We start from the raw sequence: 17,554 nt of genomic DNA, 5'->3' as shown, positions 1-17,554 counted from the left end.
TTTATTTAAAAATCTTTAGTGTTTTGTGATCAGGAAGAAGCAAAAATGCTGATGATCTTAAAGGGAACGAAAGTGTTGAAGAAAATTCTCCAATGAATACTGAAATGAATCAATGTCTTGATATTTTGAAACGCAGTGTATAATTTCTTTCAGAAAACTATAAAAAGCAATTCAAGTATGAACAGAATATATTTTAATTGTTAAGTAAGAATTCTTAACAAGCAACAATCAATAAATATTTTAGTTGTTATTTTTGAAATAAATTATAGATAGCTTTGAGATAAGACTTTTTGTCATTTTATCTTGATGTGATAAAATTATACTTATCTATCCATTAATATTATTAAAATTCTTAAGCTCCGAAGCAATGACATAAATTATTTAACAAGTAAGCACCATTAAGTGGTACTTGAATAACCAGACTTTCTCGGCGAGCCGTTGTAAGATATGGCTCTTCCAAGCTGAGGGTCAGCTGCTCACCGTCATTCGAATTAATAAATCTATCAACACTCAGCAATTCCCGTGCTGTTTTTCAACAATGAGCTTGCATTTCCTTTCAGCCTAAAAGTTTTACTCTCGTGTATTTACACTTTTTAGAGTAAAACGTTTTGCTCATTAATTTTTTTGAAGAGTAATTTTTTTTTTTTTGATTACAGGAAAAATTTAAAACTTATTTTATTATAATATTTAAAGGATACATTTTTAAAAATAAAAGTTACATACTATGCTTACAAACATTTATGTTTGGTTTTAAAGTATTGAAATAAAAATTTATATCGATTTTAAAAGCGTCTTTATTTTTCATCGAATATCGAATATTCATTAAGGTTTTAGAATACTAACAAAATTTTTGCCAAAGTTATATAATACATCATATATTAGTACGCAATTTTTTTAATCTGTTAAAACGACTCAGTATTAAACGTGATAATGTTTCAAATTTTTATTTAATACGGAAATAACAAAATCTATTGAAAATAACAGCTCCTTTTTAAACACTTTTCGAAAATACTTCCAGCTAAGAATTTTCTTCCGATTATTTTCATATTTCATTTTTATAGTATAAACCATCATAGTCATTGAATTTTTAAAACTCAATTTTTGATTATAACATTTTATTCGAAATTTTCTGTAATAATACTAAGCGTTTTCATTTAGAACTTTAATTGATTTCTTAAAAACAAACTTTCATATTATGTTTCCAAACACTTACGCAGCCGGCGTTCTTGCATAGGGGTAGCGCATCTTCCCCCTGATCTGGTCGTAACGGATTCGAATCCCGGTTCGGATATGGTTTTTCTTCATCTGTGTTCTATCTGTGAGGTGTGTGAATGTGCCCCCCTGTAAAAAGGGGTTGTGCAAGCGAATGTGTGAGTTCCATCTTCATATGAGCTAGAAGTCAGACTTCTGCCCTCGGGTCATCAGGGGTCTTTACCCTCAGAAGCTACTGCACCCCCTTTCCGTGGTAACGCGGGAACGACATCACATCAACACTTACGTTCTTCGGTGTTTTGTACTTAAACATCGAAAAAAGAATTTGGAAAAAATATATATTCTAAAAACATCCATATCTTACAATTTATTTTCATTAATCTTTCATAATTATGGTCATTGAATAAACTGAATTATAGTTTTTAAAAATTTTCCAAACCAATGGAATATGCCATACATTATGTTTTCAAAAATTTTATTTCTGTGAAGCAATAGATGAGATAACCTATTTTTTAAAATTTCATTTAACAGGCAAATACTATATTCTTTTCTAAAGTGAATAGCAAATAAAATTTTGTCTAATGAAAATAACGTCTGAAATCTTAACAACAAAATTACATTTTCGGAGAGTCGTAGTCACATACATTTGGTTAATTAATATAATTCGCATGTGCATCAGTATGCTTACATAGACCGAGTAATGAATCAATTTGTCATTGACTAGCGTTCTAATAATTTCCCCATTGACTTTCCAGTGGACTGTCTTGACCCAGACTGCTCGGAACACGGCGTTTGCGTATCCGGTTTGTGTGTCTGCAGGAAAGGATGGAAGGGCAATGACTGTAGCGAACCGGACACGGACGCCCTGCGATGTTTGCCGGACTGTTCAGGACATGGGCAGTTCGATCTCGAACTTCAGAAATGCGTGTGCGATGAGCAATGGACTGGATCTGACTGCTCACAAGGTTAGTGGTTCAATTATTTGAATATGTAGCCAACTTGCATCAGGGTTGCAATTTCCATTGCAATTAATTTCTGTTAAGATGTACTTAATATATTCATCTCCTGATATTAATACCTCCTCATGATATAAATGAGATCCTGCTATAAAGTGAATCTAGTTAAACAAATATTCAAAACTTGAATAAAAGAAATAAATTATATAATAGCCAAAAAAATTCTAATGCCGTTTTTTACGTTAAAGTGTCAAATGAACAATGATTTTTAATGTGGAGAATGTGATGCGTTTTAATTGTCCTCTAACTAATCCATATTGCATATAAAAAAGACTCTAGTGCCCTTTATGCAATTTCTCAATATTTCCGCTCAGCAATTATTCAATTTTACAATATTTTGGTCCAATAATTCTCCAATTTCTCAATATTTCTGCTTTTAGTACTTACAACATTTATAATTTATAGCCCACATTTAGTACTAAGATTTCAACAAATGTTCTTAATTCAGAGCACTTCTTTCTAGAATATTTTTACGTTATTCATAGTAAAATAATCTAATTATTTTACACTTTTCACTTGTACTATTGAAGTGTTCTGCTTCAAGATTTTATTTGTTAATTATCAACTAATTTTTAGCAGTCTGCTAACAAAACATGTCGTCTGTAAATAATCAGATAGCATACCAATACCATAATACATTAAAATTCATTTTATGGATTTTATTTTATCTATCCTATTAAACTTTAGCACTTCAATTGTGTCGCTATGGAGACATTGAATCGCAAGCATACAGTCCAAGTTTAAATCATGTAATACAATTTTTATTAAAAAATATTGATAGAGCTTCATTGAGATTGCAGTAGCAAATCATGATTGTTAATCAAAGAAAATGTATTTTTATTAATGAATTCAACCGAGAAATATGATCAGCTAAATATTATAAGCACCTAATTATTTCTGGGGAAGAAGAGGAAGTTTAATAGTCAATATCTTGTATAAAGCTATGCGACTACTAGTTAAGAACGATCATCTCAATTTTGAAATATGATTGATTTATAAGAAATCAACACACCATTAATCGCCATATTTATCAAATACTTTGGGAATTTTCATTTACAGGTTGTTTGTAAAACATTGTAATTTAAAACTATATGATTTATTATTATTATTATAATAAAAAAATTACGAAATCGAATTATCATTCCATACCATAAATAGATTTTATATTTATTAGATATTTTTCATATAAAACTGAATGTGATGAATTGTATGAAAGTATATATTTGAACCAAAATCCCAATTTTCAACACTGTGCTGAAATTCGATCTCTGAAGGCAAAGTACACTGGGTTTAAATACACGGTGAAGGCATTTGAACCTTTAATCTTCCTATCTTAAAGTGAGACTATACTATTAATATTTCCAGTTCAAATTCGTCTATTGCACTTATAGACAAAAATATCGATTTTTTAATTTCCAAGAGAATAAGGAAGGAGCTAAGTCATGTTGAATTTATTTAGATTCATTGTTGAAAAATAAGTTGCCAAGTTGATACTTGCATCTGCTTACGTTATTTAAGCCATACAAAGTAACAATACTTGATGTTGGCAAACAACCAAAGTAAACAGTCCGTATAAAATTCCGCCAAGCGAAACAGAACAGTAGATCACTGAGTGTTGCTTGCTGGGTATGCAGGTCAGATTTAAATCTGTCCTCTCTTTGCCTGTGCAGGAAAGATAATTAAAAGAAATTTATTATCAAAATCATGTTGATAATTTCTTGGAATGTTGAAAAATACCATGACTTGTGGGTAGGTTGTTTCTACATTTATTTATAAATTATGACTGATATAAAAATATCGTAATTATTGTGAATTGTGATTATTTTAGTTCTTAAGTAATTTATAGATACGAGTATCTAAAAGTAAAAACGAGTATCTTAAAGTAATTTATAGATACGAGAAGATTTATTTTTGTGAATGTGATCTTTGAAAGTGGAACAAATTTTTCAACTGTATTTTGTTGCCTATTTCGATTTTTATATTTATAATTTTAGTGGGCCGCGGTGGCCAGGTGGTAAGGTCTCGGTTTCGGAACCGGAGGGTTTCAGGTTCGTGACCCGATTCCACCGAAGAACCGTCGTGTAAGGGGGTCTGTTGCACGTTAAATCCGTCATGACCAAACGTCCTCCCGCTGGTGTGGTGTGATGTGGAGAGGGGGGTGTCAGCTCAGGTGTCATCCTCGTCATCTGACCGCGGTTCAAAATGACGAGGTCCGTCCCAAAATAGGCCTAGTGTTGCTTCAAACGGGACGTAAATATAACTATACCAAGCCAAACTTTAAGTGTTAGTTTATTCGTGAATGCATCCTTTTTTATATAAGTCAACTACAAATTAGAATAGACTAGTAAAATGGAATATCTTTCTCACTTCTTGAAATAACGAAATCGGGATTATAAGAGACATCCTGTTTTCTTGGAAGCAATTAATTTAATGGACGAGCATAGCGTTTAGAAATCTCAGAAATAGTTGTGTGTTTGTCATAATTCCTAAAAATTAATATGTGAATGTTTGCTATTATACGACTTTTATTATAATCATTATTTAATATGAATGTGAAAACGATACATCCTGCACAAGGGCAATCAGAATTGATAAGGATTTGGGCAGAGATCTAAACTTGCGGTTTGTTTCGGGATCCCAAAATTAGCAATTTTAGATGCTTGTACTTCTCTAACGGGTGGTTCGCAGAAAGATTTTTGATTATTACGCTTCCTGATTCCGTGAACAATCTGAATTCACCCTATTGCTAAATGTAAACACCTCTTTTCATCTTTCCCGTCACCCCTTTTATGACGAACTACACTTCTCGTGACGCATGCGCAAAAGTGTGGAGAATTTCATAATTCCAGAAGGAATAGTAAATTCGTAGATTGTGTAGGGAATTGAGCATTTTGGCCTTCTTCTCTTTGACTAAATCCATAATTGAAACTGAAGATAAAAATTCTTTGTCAGAATTAAATGCCAAATTGCATTTATCTTGTTTGGTTGTACTATTAATTTGTCATGTTCATATCCACACAGAAAAAGTAGACAATGTATTCATATTTCAATGTAATAATCATAAATCAAAATTCTCTCAGCTGATTTGTTGCGTTGCTTAACATCCTTGTCGCATTGGCAAGAAAAAACTGATAGAAAAGTTTTGGATTATACATGTCAACTTAGTGACATATATGATCCAAAATTGGCATATCTACGTTTCTAGCTACAAATCCATATGATAAATGTCACCAATTTTGCTTGTTGTGTCGTTGAGTTAGCGTATTCGTTATGTCCGTATGGACTGACAATTCTTAACTTTTCGGTGATGGATTGGATACAAATTGTGATATAATTTGCGATTTTAGTACATAAACCGAGTTTCTAGTTATAATCTATAAGCTTGTTGTTTCTTACAAGATATGCAGGGTGATTCATAAGTCTTTATATAAATGGTGAAATTGGTAACCATTTGTATGATTGTGTTCTGCACGTTGAATTAAAAATACCCGGTTCATGAAGAACAGTTATAATTTCTTCTGATCAACAAAATAATGTAATTTTTTTTTCTTTTCGTTAGTGGTATCTATTTTTAATTGGCTCACTTTTCCGGAAATGGAAAAGAAATTAGGCATCATTTTCACCATTTGTAAGGAGATGTGTGAATCGTTCTATATGATCACGTACATAAGAGTAATTCTCAGTTCGAAAAATGAGTTGCCGGATTCCTAGAAGTCCAAGAAAATTCACGAAAATCATGCGATCGCGCTTCCTGGCAATGATAATACTTTTTTTCGTTGTAAAAGTCATATATACAAAAAATAAAATTGTCATTATTTCAGACAAGAATATATTGTTGCTTCTAGATATATATGTAATGATATTTTAAATCTAATTTCAATTTAATTAATTTCCATGATTTTATCTTAATTTAGCCCATAGTAACTTCATTCTAAAAATATTCTCTTATTTCGGGATCCAATTCCACTTTCGGTTTAATTAATTCCTCCGTGAAACTAATGCACCACCAGTACTACGTATTAAACGGAAGTGATACTTTTGCCCTTGTCAAAAGTCATTCCATCGGCGCGTGGCCAGAAATCCTATGTTATATAAGACTAGTGATCATTTGTTTCGTCCCTTTTTGATTCTTTCTTACTTCTGCTTCTGTACCGCGCTGCGTCTTCTTGTAATAAAATCATGCCTGCCACTCGAAATAGAATAAAAAGAAATTAAAACTACAAAGTCTCTTCACTGCTTCGAACCTACATTCTGCTTCAACCAAAAAGAATGTTACATATTATTTAGCCGGCAGGATTCGAATATTATTTCATATATATATATATACGCTGAATAACAAATTATTTTCAAGACATTTATTTTTAAAAGTGTTATAGTAATCGATTCCTATTTATTATGCAGATCCTTTATATACTTTAAACAATAGATATCACAGCTGATTGAATTAAATAAAAAGCACAAATTGAAACAGATAAAAAACATTGCATCGGGGAAAAAACTTAATATCTTTCAGTATATATCAGAAAGAAAATAAATATGACTGAGTAGTCATTATAAACTTAAAAATCTGCTTTAGAAATATCATTATAAAACAAATGATATAGTCAGTCAAAAACATAGGCGGAACACTTGTTCTTTCTTATGATTAAAGAAAGTTAAATTCAAAAATAAAGTGTCATTTGGTTAGGAAAAATGTCTTCTTCAAATATTTGTAATTTGCATTCATGTAAGAGCCATCTACATATTTATATTTGCATAATTTTCAAATTTTCCAACTGGAACCGCTAATTTTTCAACTTTAAACTGATTCGTTCTATATATTGAGATATCTGCAGATATAATATGTTTGACAAAGCGGTTCAAAATTACCGGAAATAAAAGGAAGAAAGGATTTAGGAGGCTGTTTCAAATAAACCAAGTATTAATAGGTTATTCTATTAATAATTTCCTCTATTCAAGTTTTGATTTCTGTCGTTAATACAGTATTTATAATCTAAAAAAATAATATTTCTTCTTCTTTTTGATATTTAGAGTCATTAGCAATAAAACAAGATTAAATAAGAATTTGAAATCCATGTTTTTATATTTAATTACAAGTAAAAAAACAACCTCCATGGTATACTATTGAAACTAATCAAAAATTCTGGATGAGTTAAGAAATTAATATTAATAAAATAAGCCTTAATGAAAGAGTTAAAGAATAAAAATAAGATGCTTGTTTTCTGGCACTTTCCACATTTTCTGACAAACAGATATAACCCAAGGCAATTAATTTTCATGCTTTAATTTTTACCAAATAATACTTTAAATCAATTTAAGGATTTTTTATAAATTCTTTTTACCTGTAAACGTAATAAATAAAAAAAATTAATTATAAATATTTTTTCATCACTTAAAGGATATCACAAATATCATTATCCTAAATGTATTGGGTTCCCATTAGTCCCAAACTAAAACTCGCATATGTAATCGCAGTAGTTTGTTGTATTTATCAATTTTCTTCTATCACCTCAGGATTTATTTTTAAAAGAAAAAAATATATTTTAATCTAAAGCTAGGATGAAAGACATGTTTTGTTTACCGTTCCATTTTATATATTTTCCATTCCTGCCTGAGAATCTTTTTGTGCAGTTGGAAAGTTTCAATAAAAACTGGAAATTCTTATTATTCTAAAAGTTTTTGATTATGGGCGTATATATTAAAATTCATTTGACGGAAATAGATAAAATTTAGAAAAAATGTACTTTAGGTCTTTTTCATTAGATTGGCTTCAAAATTTTTATGATATTCTATCGAAAGATTTTTAATTGTAAATTTAAAAATTACTTTAAAATGTGAAATTTATTTTCATCCTTTTAACTTTTGTCTGATTTATTGAATAATTAATACATAATAAGAATTATTTTGAATAATATCGTGAAATATATCGAAAAAAAAACTTAAAATTTCATTTAATATTAGGAATTCATATTTTCCCGGCTTCCTGGCCTAGGGGTAGAGCGTCTTCTCCGTGATCTAGGCTTACCGGGTTCGAGTCCTGGTTCGAAAATGGTAGTTCTCTTCCTTGTATTCTCACTGTGAGGTGCGTGAATGAGCCCCCCCCCCTCCCTGTAAAAAGGGGTTGTGCAAGTGAGTGTGTGTGTGCTATCTTCATTTGAGCTAGAAGTCAGACTTCTGCCCTCGGGTGCTCAGGGGTCTTTACCCTCAGAAGCTACTTCGCAATAATTTGGCTTAAAATAGTCGCACGACAAAAAAAAAATCGTATTTTCAATATAACTCATAATCCTTTAAAATACATTAACTTTTTATTACAAGTTACAAAATTTTTTATGCATTTTAGCTATTTTTAAGCTAAAGATATCAAATATGCAGTCAGTTAGCTTTCTAACATGTAATCGAAATTACGTTTTGGTATTTAAAACCAGTGGGAGTAGTCTTTCCAAAAGTTTCTCGTATATTGTCTAATAAAGATGCAATCGTTCTCGTATACTGTCTAATAAAGCGCAATAATTTGGCTAAAAAAGTCGCACGACAAAAAAAAATCGTATTTTCAATGCAACTCATAATCCTTTAAAATACATTAACTTTTTATTACAATTTACAAAATCTTTTATGCATTTTAGCTATTTTTAAGCTAAAGATATCAAATATGCAGTCAGTTAGCTTTCAAATATGTAATCGAAATTACGTTTTGGTATTTAAAACCAGTGGGAGTAGTCTTTTCAAAAGTTTCTCGTATACTGTCTAATAAAGATGCAATCGTTCTCGTATACTGTCTAATAAAGCGCAATAATTTGGCTTAAAATAGTCGCACGACGAAAAAAAATCGTATTTTCAATACAACTCATAATCCTTTAAAATACATTAACTTTTTATTACAATTTACAAAATCTTTTATGCATTTTAGCTATTTTTAAGCTAAAGATATCAAATATGCGGTCAGTTAGCTTTCAAATATGTAATCGAAATTACGTTTTGGTATTTAAAACCAGTGGGAGTAGTCTTTTCAAAAGTTTCTCGTATACTGTCTAATAAAGCGCAATAATTTGGCTTAAAATAGTCGCACGACGAAAAAAAATCGTATTTTCAATACAACTCATAATCCTTTAAAATACATTAACTTTTTATTACAAGTTACAAAATCTTTTATGCATTTTAGCTATTTTTAAGCTAAAGATATCAAATATGCGGTCAGTTAGCTTTCAAATATGTAATCGAAATTACGTTTTGGTATTTAAAACCAGTGGGAGTAGTCTTTTCAAAAGTTTCTCGTATACTGTCTAATAAAGATGCAATCGTTCTCGTATACTGTCTAATAAAGCGCAATAATTTGGCTTAAAATAGTCGCACGACGAAAAAAAATCGTATTTTCAATACAACTCATAATCCTTTAAAATACATTAACTTTTTATTACAATTTACAAAATCTTTTATGCATTTTAGCTATTTTTAAGCTAAAGATATCAAATATGCGGTCAGTTAGCTTTCAAATATGTAATCGAAATTACGTTTTGGTATTTAAAACCAGTGGGAGTAGTCTTTCCAAAAGTTTCTCGTATACTGTCTAATAATGATGCAATCCCTGAGATTGCCTAGCATGCCATTGTCTTACAATAGTTACGAAAAATTAAACAGTTTTAACAATTATCAAAACAATTTATCAGTTTTATTGAATTTATCGTGTTTTCCAGGTGAGTTATTTGGCGATTGATCCCTGGTATGTGGTTAATAGTATCTGAAAATCAAATTTGTATTTTAGATGCATTTTCCCAACCAACTGAAACTAAAATTTAACACCAAATTACATTTGTAGTCACAAAATCACATATCAAATTTGAAATATGTAAGTCATTGCGTTTTTGAATTATCGCTTTTACAAGTTTCTAAACATACAGACCTACAGACGGTCAATCCCTTGTTGGATTTGGCTCAAATTTTGATAAGTTCTAGACTATAGTTATTTCTGTGTATCAAATTTTATCTATTTAAGCTCTCTCCATTTTGTAATTATCGTGTGAATTATATTCAAACAGCTGGACAGACAGACTTCTGTGCAAAGTTTGCTGAAAATTTTAAAATATACAAGTTTGGTATACAGACTGTATACCAAATTTCATCCTCCTAGCTCAAAGCATTTTTAGTTATCTTTGTCACAGATAGATAGGCAGACAAACGGATAGTTTCCAGAAATGTGTTTTTTGAACTCAGAGATATCTAAACCGTGAAGATTTATCAAGATCTCGAGTTCGAATTTTTTGACAATTATTATGGTTTCTTTATACAATACGAGATAGCTTTCTCTCTATATACGATAAAGTAAAAATTCAATTTGAGTAAATCCAAATAGGGGGACAATCACTTGCATCGAAAAGAAATTTGTACATTTAAAGAGAACATATTTTTACAGCCATTAGCATTTATATTTTTATTCTAGGATAATTAATTTCGAATAAAAAAGCAATGCTGAGATCTTTTTTTTGAAAGTACCTTATATAAATTCCATATCTGACTACCTATCTCCATGACTAGAAGCTATTTATTTCCTTTTTACAAATAATATTCGAATCTGGGACCTTATATATCAAGTCCAATCCAGTCATGACTGCGACAATACTCCCATTTGTTGTAGAGGGCCATTCAGGTGTGTGAAGCTTCTGAGCAACCTTTCAGATACCCATCTGTCTCGGTCCGTTTGTTCTGCTCAATCGATGGGCCTTCTGCAGGGTTTTGCTATTAACGCGCTCCAGGATCATTACTGCATGATTTAACAAAGGTGGAATCCCATCTCAGCAGGTGAACCGGACGCGAGGTTGACAGCTTGCACCGACTCTGATTAGATTTTGCATCCAATCCATAGAATGAGACACAGTTAAGACTCGCATCTGCTCTTGACTTTTAGGTCCACCCGTCTTGTGTTTCATTCTTTAGTTAATTGACTAATTTTAGTAATTAACATGGATTATATAAAAGAAATATTCATTTATATTTATATATAAAATATCTGTTTAATTCACCAGCACGAAAATTTGAAAGAAACAGTAAGATAATAGTGAAAATTGTCCTATATTTCAAGTCAAACTATTGAATTGCTGTGGTCTTATTTTTGCCGCATCTACTCTTCACTTTTAGGTCCTCCCCTCTTTTCTCGCTGTGTTTCATTATTTAGTTAATTGAATAATTAATAATTATCATGGATTATATGAAAGATATCATATACAAAGATATAAAAAATCTATTTAGTTCGTCGACATGGAAAATTTGCAATTGAAGCAATAAAATAATAGTGACATTTGACATACGTTTCAAATCACACTATTGAACTGAAGTGGTCTTATTTTCTCCGCATCTCTCTTGACTTTTAGGTCCACCCCTCTTCTCTCATTGTGTTTCATTCTTAAGTTAATTGACTAATTTTAGTAATTATAATGGATTGTGTGAAAGAAATCTTTACTAATAAAAAGATATGAAACATATATTTAATTCGTCTGCATAGAAAATTTGCAAGAAATAGTAAAATAATAGTGAAACTTGACCTATGCTGCAAGTCAAACTATTGAATTGAGGGGGCCTTATTTTCACCGCATCTACTCTTGACTTTTAGGTCCACCCCTCTTCTCTCATTGTGTTTCATTCTTAATTGACTAATTTTAGTAATTATAATGGATTGTGTGAAAGAAATCTTTACTAATAAAAAGATATGAAACATATATTTAATTCGTCTGCATAGAAAATTTGCAAGAAATAGTAAAATAATAGTGAAACTTGACCTATGCTGCAAGTCAAACTATTGAATTGAGGGGGCCTTATTTTCACCGCATCTACTCTTGACTTTTAGGTCCACCCCTCTTCTCTCATTGTGTTTCATTCTTAAGTTAATTGACTAATTTTAGTAATTATAATGGATTGTGTGAAAGAAATCTTTACTAATAAAAAGATATGAAACATATATTTAATTCGTCTGCATAGAAAATTTGCAAGAAATAGTAAAATAATAGTGAAACTTGACCTATGCTGCAAGTCAAACTATTGAATTGAGGTGGCCTTATTTTCACCGCATCTACTCTTGACTTTTAGATCCTCCCCTCTTTTCTAGCTGTCTTTCGTTACTTAGTTAATTGACTAATTTTAGTAATTATTAAGTATTATATAAAATAAATCTTTACTTATATGAAGATATAAAATATCTATTTGGTTCGTCTACATAGAAAATTTGCAAGAAGCAGTAAAATAATAGTGCAATTTGATCTATATTTCAAGATAAACTATTGAATTGCGGTGGTCTTATTTTCAAGTATAGATTTTATATGTCATAAGATATCTTTTTGAAACTTGATTTTACTGAAACCCATTATACTAATGGTCAAGTGACCATGTTTTGATATGACGACGAAATTTAAGTTTCAAGAGTTTGATAGATCCCGAAGAACTGTATTCACCATTTGAAAATATGCTTCAAATTGAAACAGATTTATTGTATTTTTAAACTCGAATAGAAATAAATCAGAATTCATGTCAAATTCGTAGTCAAAAAATTCTGGCCAATTGAAAAAAAAAAGTATAATGGAAAGCTTTAGATCTTACGTTCAGTCAAATTTTGGATAATTTAATTATTATTTTTATTACAGAATGGCAAATATATAATTAGCATGAATTCAAGTTGATTTATATTAAATCACAAATCTAAAGCTATGTATTATATTTTCCCGTAATATTGAATGTGTGTGTGAAATTTAACTTATTTCAATCTGATTATCCCGCTTTCCCAATGCTTAATATTTCAAAATATTATTTTTAATCCTTAAATACATTAATTTTCATTTTTAATAAATAAAATATTAAATCAACTGGAAAATGGATGTATTTAATGGGAACAAATGCAAAAATGTAATCATATAAAAAAAAATTAATTTTCAAAAGAAAAATATTAATGTATTTCAACATCATCAAGAACAATCATCCCTTGAGTTCTACACATCTACTGCGTACAATAATACAATATTTTAAACATAAATAATGCCTCTCATTACATTATAAACATGAAACAGTTACTTTTAGCATTTATACATTAAGGAGATTTGCATTTGCTACTTGACCACTGTGCAGTAGCCTTACATTGTGAAATTTTACACTTCAGTCTGTTTGAAAATATAGGCCAGTGATCACCACCGACCATAGACGGCAAATTATGAGACGACCCTTTAGGTTTAGTGAACTTATGTAGAACCAATTTTGCATATAGATGTATTTTTACATCATAAAAAAGCTACACTTTTCTTGCACAAATTTATTAGTATATGCAAAACGATAAATATTATTCGTTACTCTTACCTTGTTTCTATCTAAAAACATTTTTTCCTTCATGTTTTTTATTAGTTTTTATAAAAATAATCGTAATTCGTAACATGCATCGAAATGACATTGTACTCGGATAGCGCGCCAACAAAAAAAAACTGTCACAGATAAAGAAATAAACTTCCAAAGCTTATAGTTGCGTTCGGAAACGATAAAATAATTTTGGTGAAATTAAAATTTTAAAAAATACTATGTAAAGTTTGCTAAATAAAGAGATATGAGGTTTTAAACATACGATGTAGATCTGCATTGCTATGCATTTAAGGATTAATAAGTAAAGAAAGAGGAATTATAAAAAAGAAAGATTCTAAAACGTTAGATTTAAATATTACCTTCAAATAGATTAGAAATTAAAAAGAAGCGTTTTAAATATCGTCTTTAAATATTATCAACTAAAGAATTTAATATAAAATGGAAAATTCTCGAATTCCTGGCTTAAAATGTTGGCAACAAAAGGATTAGATACTCCAAAAGAAAGATTTCAAAATAAGGACCTTAAATATAATCTAAATACTTCAGGAAACAAACCGCGCTTCACCTGAAACTTCATTTCAGACAACCCTTTTCTCCAACATTTAAGAGACCACATCCTTTCTATTTTTTTTTTCTCTCCCCTTCAATCTTTTCTTCTTCATTCCGATCACCGTCGTACCAACACATCTATTATGTCACAAACTTTCTCCTGTGCGTCCAACACTCTTAAAGTGTCTGGAGTGTAAGAGGGGGAGAAGGGACGCAAAAGGGGTAGTTCTTTGATTAAAAAATCGAAATTCAACCAAGAACGACTCTTGAAAAGTCCTCAGCGACTCAGCGTTTTCCGATATGCCTTAGACTTTTCTCTTCCAGCCATCGATCGAATTCAACTCTCTTTTGGTCGAGGGGTGGGTCTTTTGTAGGAGAGGGGTGGTCGAGGGCTGAAAAGGCCCCATTAACATATGAGTCTAATGATCAGGATCCCGCGACCTACAGAGTACTCGGAAATCAGTGTTGCGCGAACAGAGGCCAGCCTTGTAATTTGGACAAAAGGAATGCTGATATATTCCCTACATGCGGCGAGGTCTATTTTTGGGATAGAAAAGCCCCGAGACAAGGATATCGTGGCACTTTGTGTGGGTTTGGGTATCAAATAGGACGTCAGTAACGTGAGTTTCTGTGCACCAGGAAAGCGTGGAATGCATATAAAAGCTCTAGAGAATTCATAAAATATTAATCTAAAATAGAAAAGAATTTAATTTATTTCTGTTTTAACTGTACAGAAACAGGTCGTTATCGAAAATATGACAGAGAAAAAATAGTCGAAAAATATTAAGCTGTAAATTTTTGCATATGTTATTGTTATTTTGCCTTGTGTCATAAAAGACTCATATTCAGGGTTAATTAGTTTAATTTTATTATATTAAGTCCTGTTTCAGATCAGGTTCATAATTTTGACTCTTTTAATTTGACGTAGACCAAGTAAATCCATAATTTGTATAAGCTCACAAATTTGCATAGTTGTCAGATGACCTGAGCAGATTCATCCTCTTCAAAGTTCTGAATCACACCAGTCGGAAGACATCAGAGTTAATTAATTTAATTTTAAAATATTAAGTCCTGTTTCAGATCAGGATTTAGAATCTTTTAATTTGCCGTAGACCCATAGTTTGGTATGTTCTCATAATTTTGCACATCCTCTTAAAACTTCTGAATCACACAAGCCGGAGGATATCAGAGTTAATTTATTTAATTTAATTGTATTAAATTTTGTGTTGGACTAGATTTATAATTTTGAATGAATTCATAAATTTGAATTGGTGCAGTCCCTCAATTTGGTACAGCTCATAATTCTGCATTGATATGAAATGACCTGAGCAGATACATCCTCTTCAAACATCTGAATCGTACCAGTCGGAGGACACCAGAGTTAATTAATTTTATTTCATTGTATTAAGTCTTCTTTTGGACCAGATTCATAATTTGAATCCTTTAATTTGGCGTATATCCCCAATTTAGTATAAGCTCACAATTTTGCATTGTTGTCAGATTACCTGAGCAGACAAATCCTCTTCAAACATCTGAATCACATCAATAGATGAACATTTGACCCTCCTCTTGAATTTTAATGTGCATTAAATATCCAGAATTGTAAAATCTGAACCAGAACATCGTATCAATTTTTATAGATTACTGAGGATCAAAACAGATCTTAGGAACACTATTTCGATGAAATCTCAGTTTCCAAAGGAATTGTGAGTTGGATGTTGAATTATACATTAGTTTTTGTTTATTTCTTGCTAGTAGAAAAGAGAAAATTTTGATTGATTCCCATTTAACTTTTTCAAAATAGTAAATTATTAGAAATGTAAAGATAATTTCGTTCATATAAAATCATATGATAAAAGAATTGAAAAAGATTGAAAAGAATTGAGAAAAGATTTTATTTATTTAAATATTAATTTATTTTCATAATTTGTTGATATTTTTGCTACCGTCGTGGAGCATCCATTTTCAATATTTGAATGCCTAAATAAAAATTATACCGAAATAAAAAGCCTAAATTTGAAAATCTAAATAAAAAAACCTAAATTCAATAACATTTTTTATAGGTTTGGGAATTAAATCAAACATCTGAAATAAGTATCTAATTACATTAAGGAAACTTAGAATTCTTGTTAAAATTCAGGGAGATTTAATGTTTCCTATGAGAGCAATAATTTCTAGTAGAAAATTATCTAATGCTTATTTCTGTTTTAAATTCATTGAAATGGGATATAAGGAGTAATAAAAGGCATGATAAGCTAAATTACTATATGCTCATAATATTAGAATCATTATATAGGGCCATACGTTATTCATAATTCATTATTTAGTATCTATAGTTTCTAATATTGAGTTTTCCTTTCATGTGTAGCATATAATAATGATAAATCTAGGTAATAATAGTGTTATTTATCAAATTTCAAACGAAAAATGTGTACTTTAAAGGATCGAGAAATGCATTCTTACATTCTAGAACAATATTCCACAAGAAAAATGAATCAAAATATATTTGCTTATTTTCTGTTTTAGTTATATAAAATGAAGTAATAACTTCGTTTAAGAAAGCAAAAGTCATCTGTTTAAGTGTCTCTCTAGCAGAAAAGAGGATCATGTACAGGATTAGTTTTGTGAAGGAAATTTCTGGTTCTTTGGTTAGAATAGCATTCTATATGAAATATGAAGTTAATTCCTGTCGACCGCAGGATAAGCCCATTAGTACACATATTTTGTACAATGCTGTATAAAAAAAGTATTCGTGTTCTTGTAAAATGTTGATGAATATTGAATAATAAAATATAACAAAGCACAATATTGTGCAATATGTTCTGCTACATGGGTACGTCATTAATACATTGCTCGTTGGGCAGAATAGTATTTCTTGAAATTAATACTGAAAAAAATATTAAGCTTATGTGAAATTAGGTAAATTGGTATAATTTAAAGTCTTTCGTCAATATACAACAAATTATTTTAGAAACACTATTATAATCTGGTATATGGTTGCGTCAATATATTTTAAAGAGGTCAATAAAGTTTTTTTTTTTAATAAAACCACTAACGTCATTAAATTTCAATATGAGCACCCTTGATTTCAAAATGGTGTTCCAATTCTCGCCAAGTATTCTCAATAATTTTCAAATACTTTATGAAATCCCAAAACTGGCACTGAACAATATTGGTCGATTTAAATTCGAAGAAACCCAAGAACACATTGATTTTTTTTTCTTTCGTTAACGCCATTTTGATGACAATTTAATGAAAAAACACTATTTCTGTATTAGTTGTAAATTATTTCTCTATTAGTTTATACCGGACAAAAAAAAATAAGGATAATACTATTCCATAGTATTAAAGGAAAAAGAGAGTTTGGTGTAGTAAAGAAACGTGAAATGCGCATCAAAATTCCGAAATATTTTTTTAATTAGAAAGTTTCTACAGATTTACCTTTAAATACC

The 17,554-nt window shown here is 30.2% G+C and overlaps 1 protein-coding gene across 1 annotated transcript in view; it reads left to right on the top strand.

The window, feature by feature from the left end:
• Nucleotides 1-17,554, top strand: part of LOC129963438 (teneurin-m-like) — a 618,667-nt gene that overhangs the window by 480,174 nt on the left and 120,939 nt on the right. Inside the window, exon 12 of the mRNA XM_056077801.1 lies at nt 1,968-2,177. Within this exon, the coding sequence (XP_055933776.1) occupies nt 1,968-2,177 (210 nt within the window). The remainder of the gene's footprint in view (nt 1-1,967; nt 2,178-17,554) is intronic.

The sequence above is a fragment of the Argiope bruennichi genome, chromosome 3, assembly GCF_947563725.1.
Source record: "Argiope bruennichi chromosome 3, qqArgBrue1.1, whole genome shotgun sequence".
Lineage (NCBI taxonomy): Eukaryota > Metazoa > Arthropoda > Arachnida > Araneae > Araneidae > Argiope > Argiope bruennichi.
The sequence above is the reverse complement of the archived record's forward strand: the minus strand, read 5'-3'. Positions and strand labels throughout refer to the sequence as shown.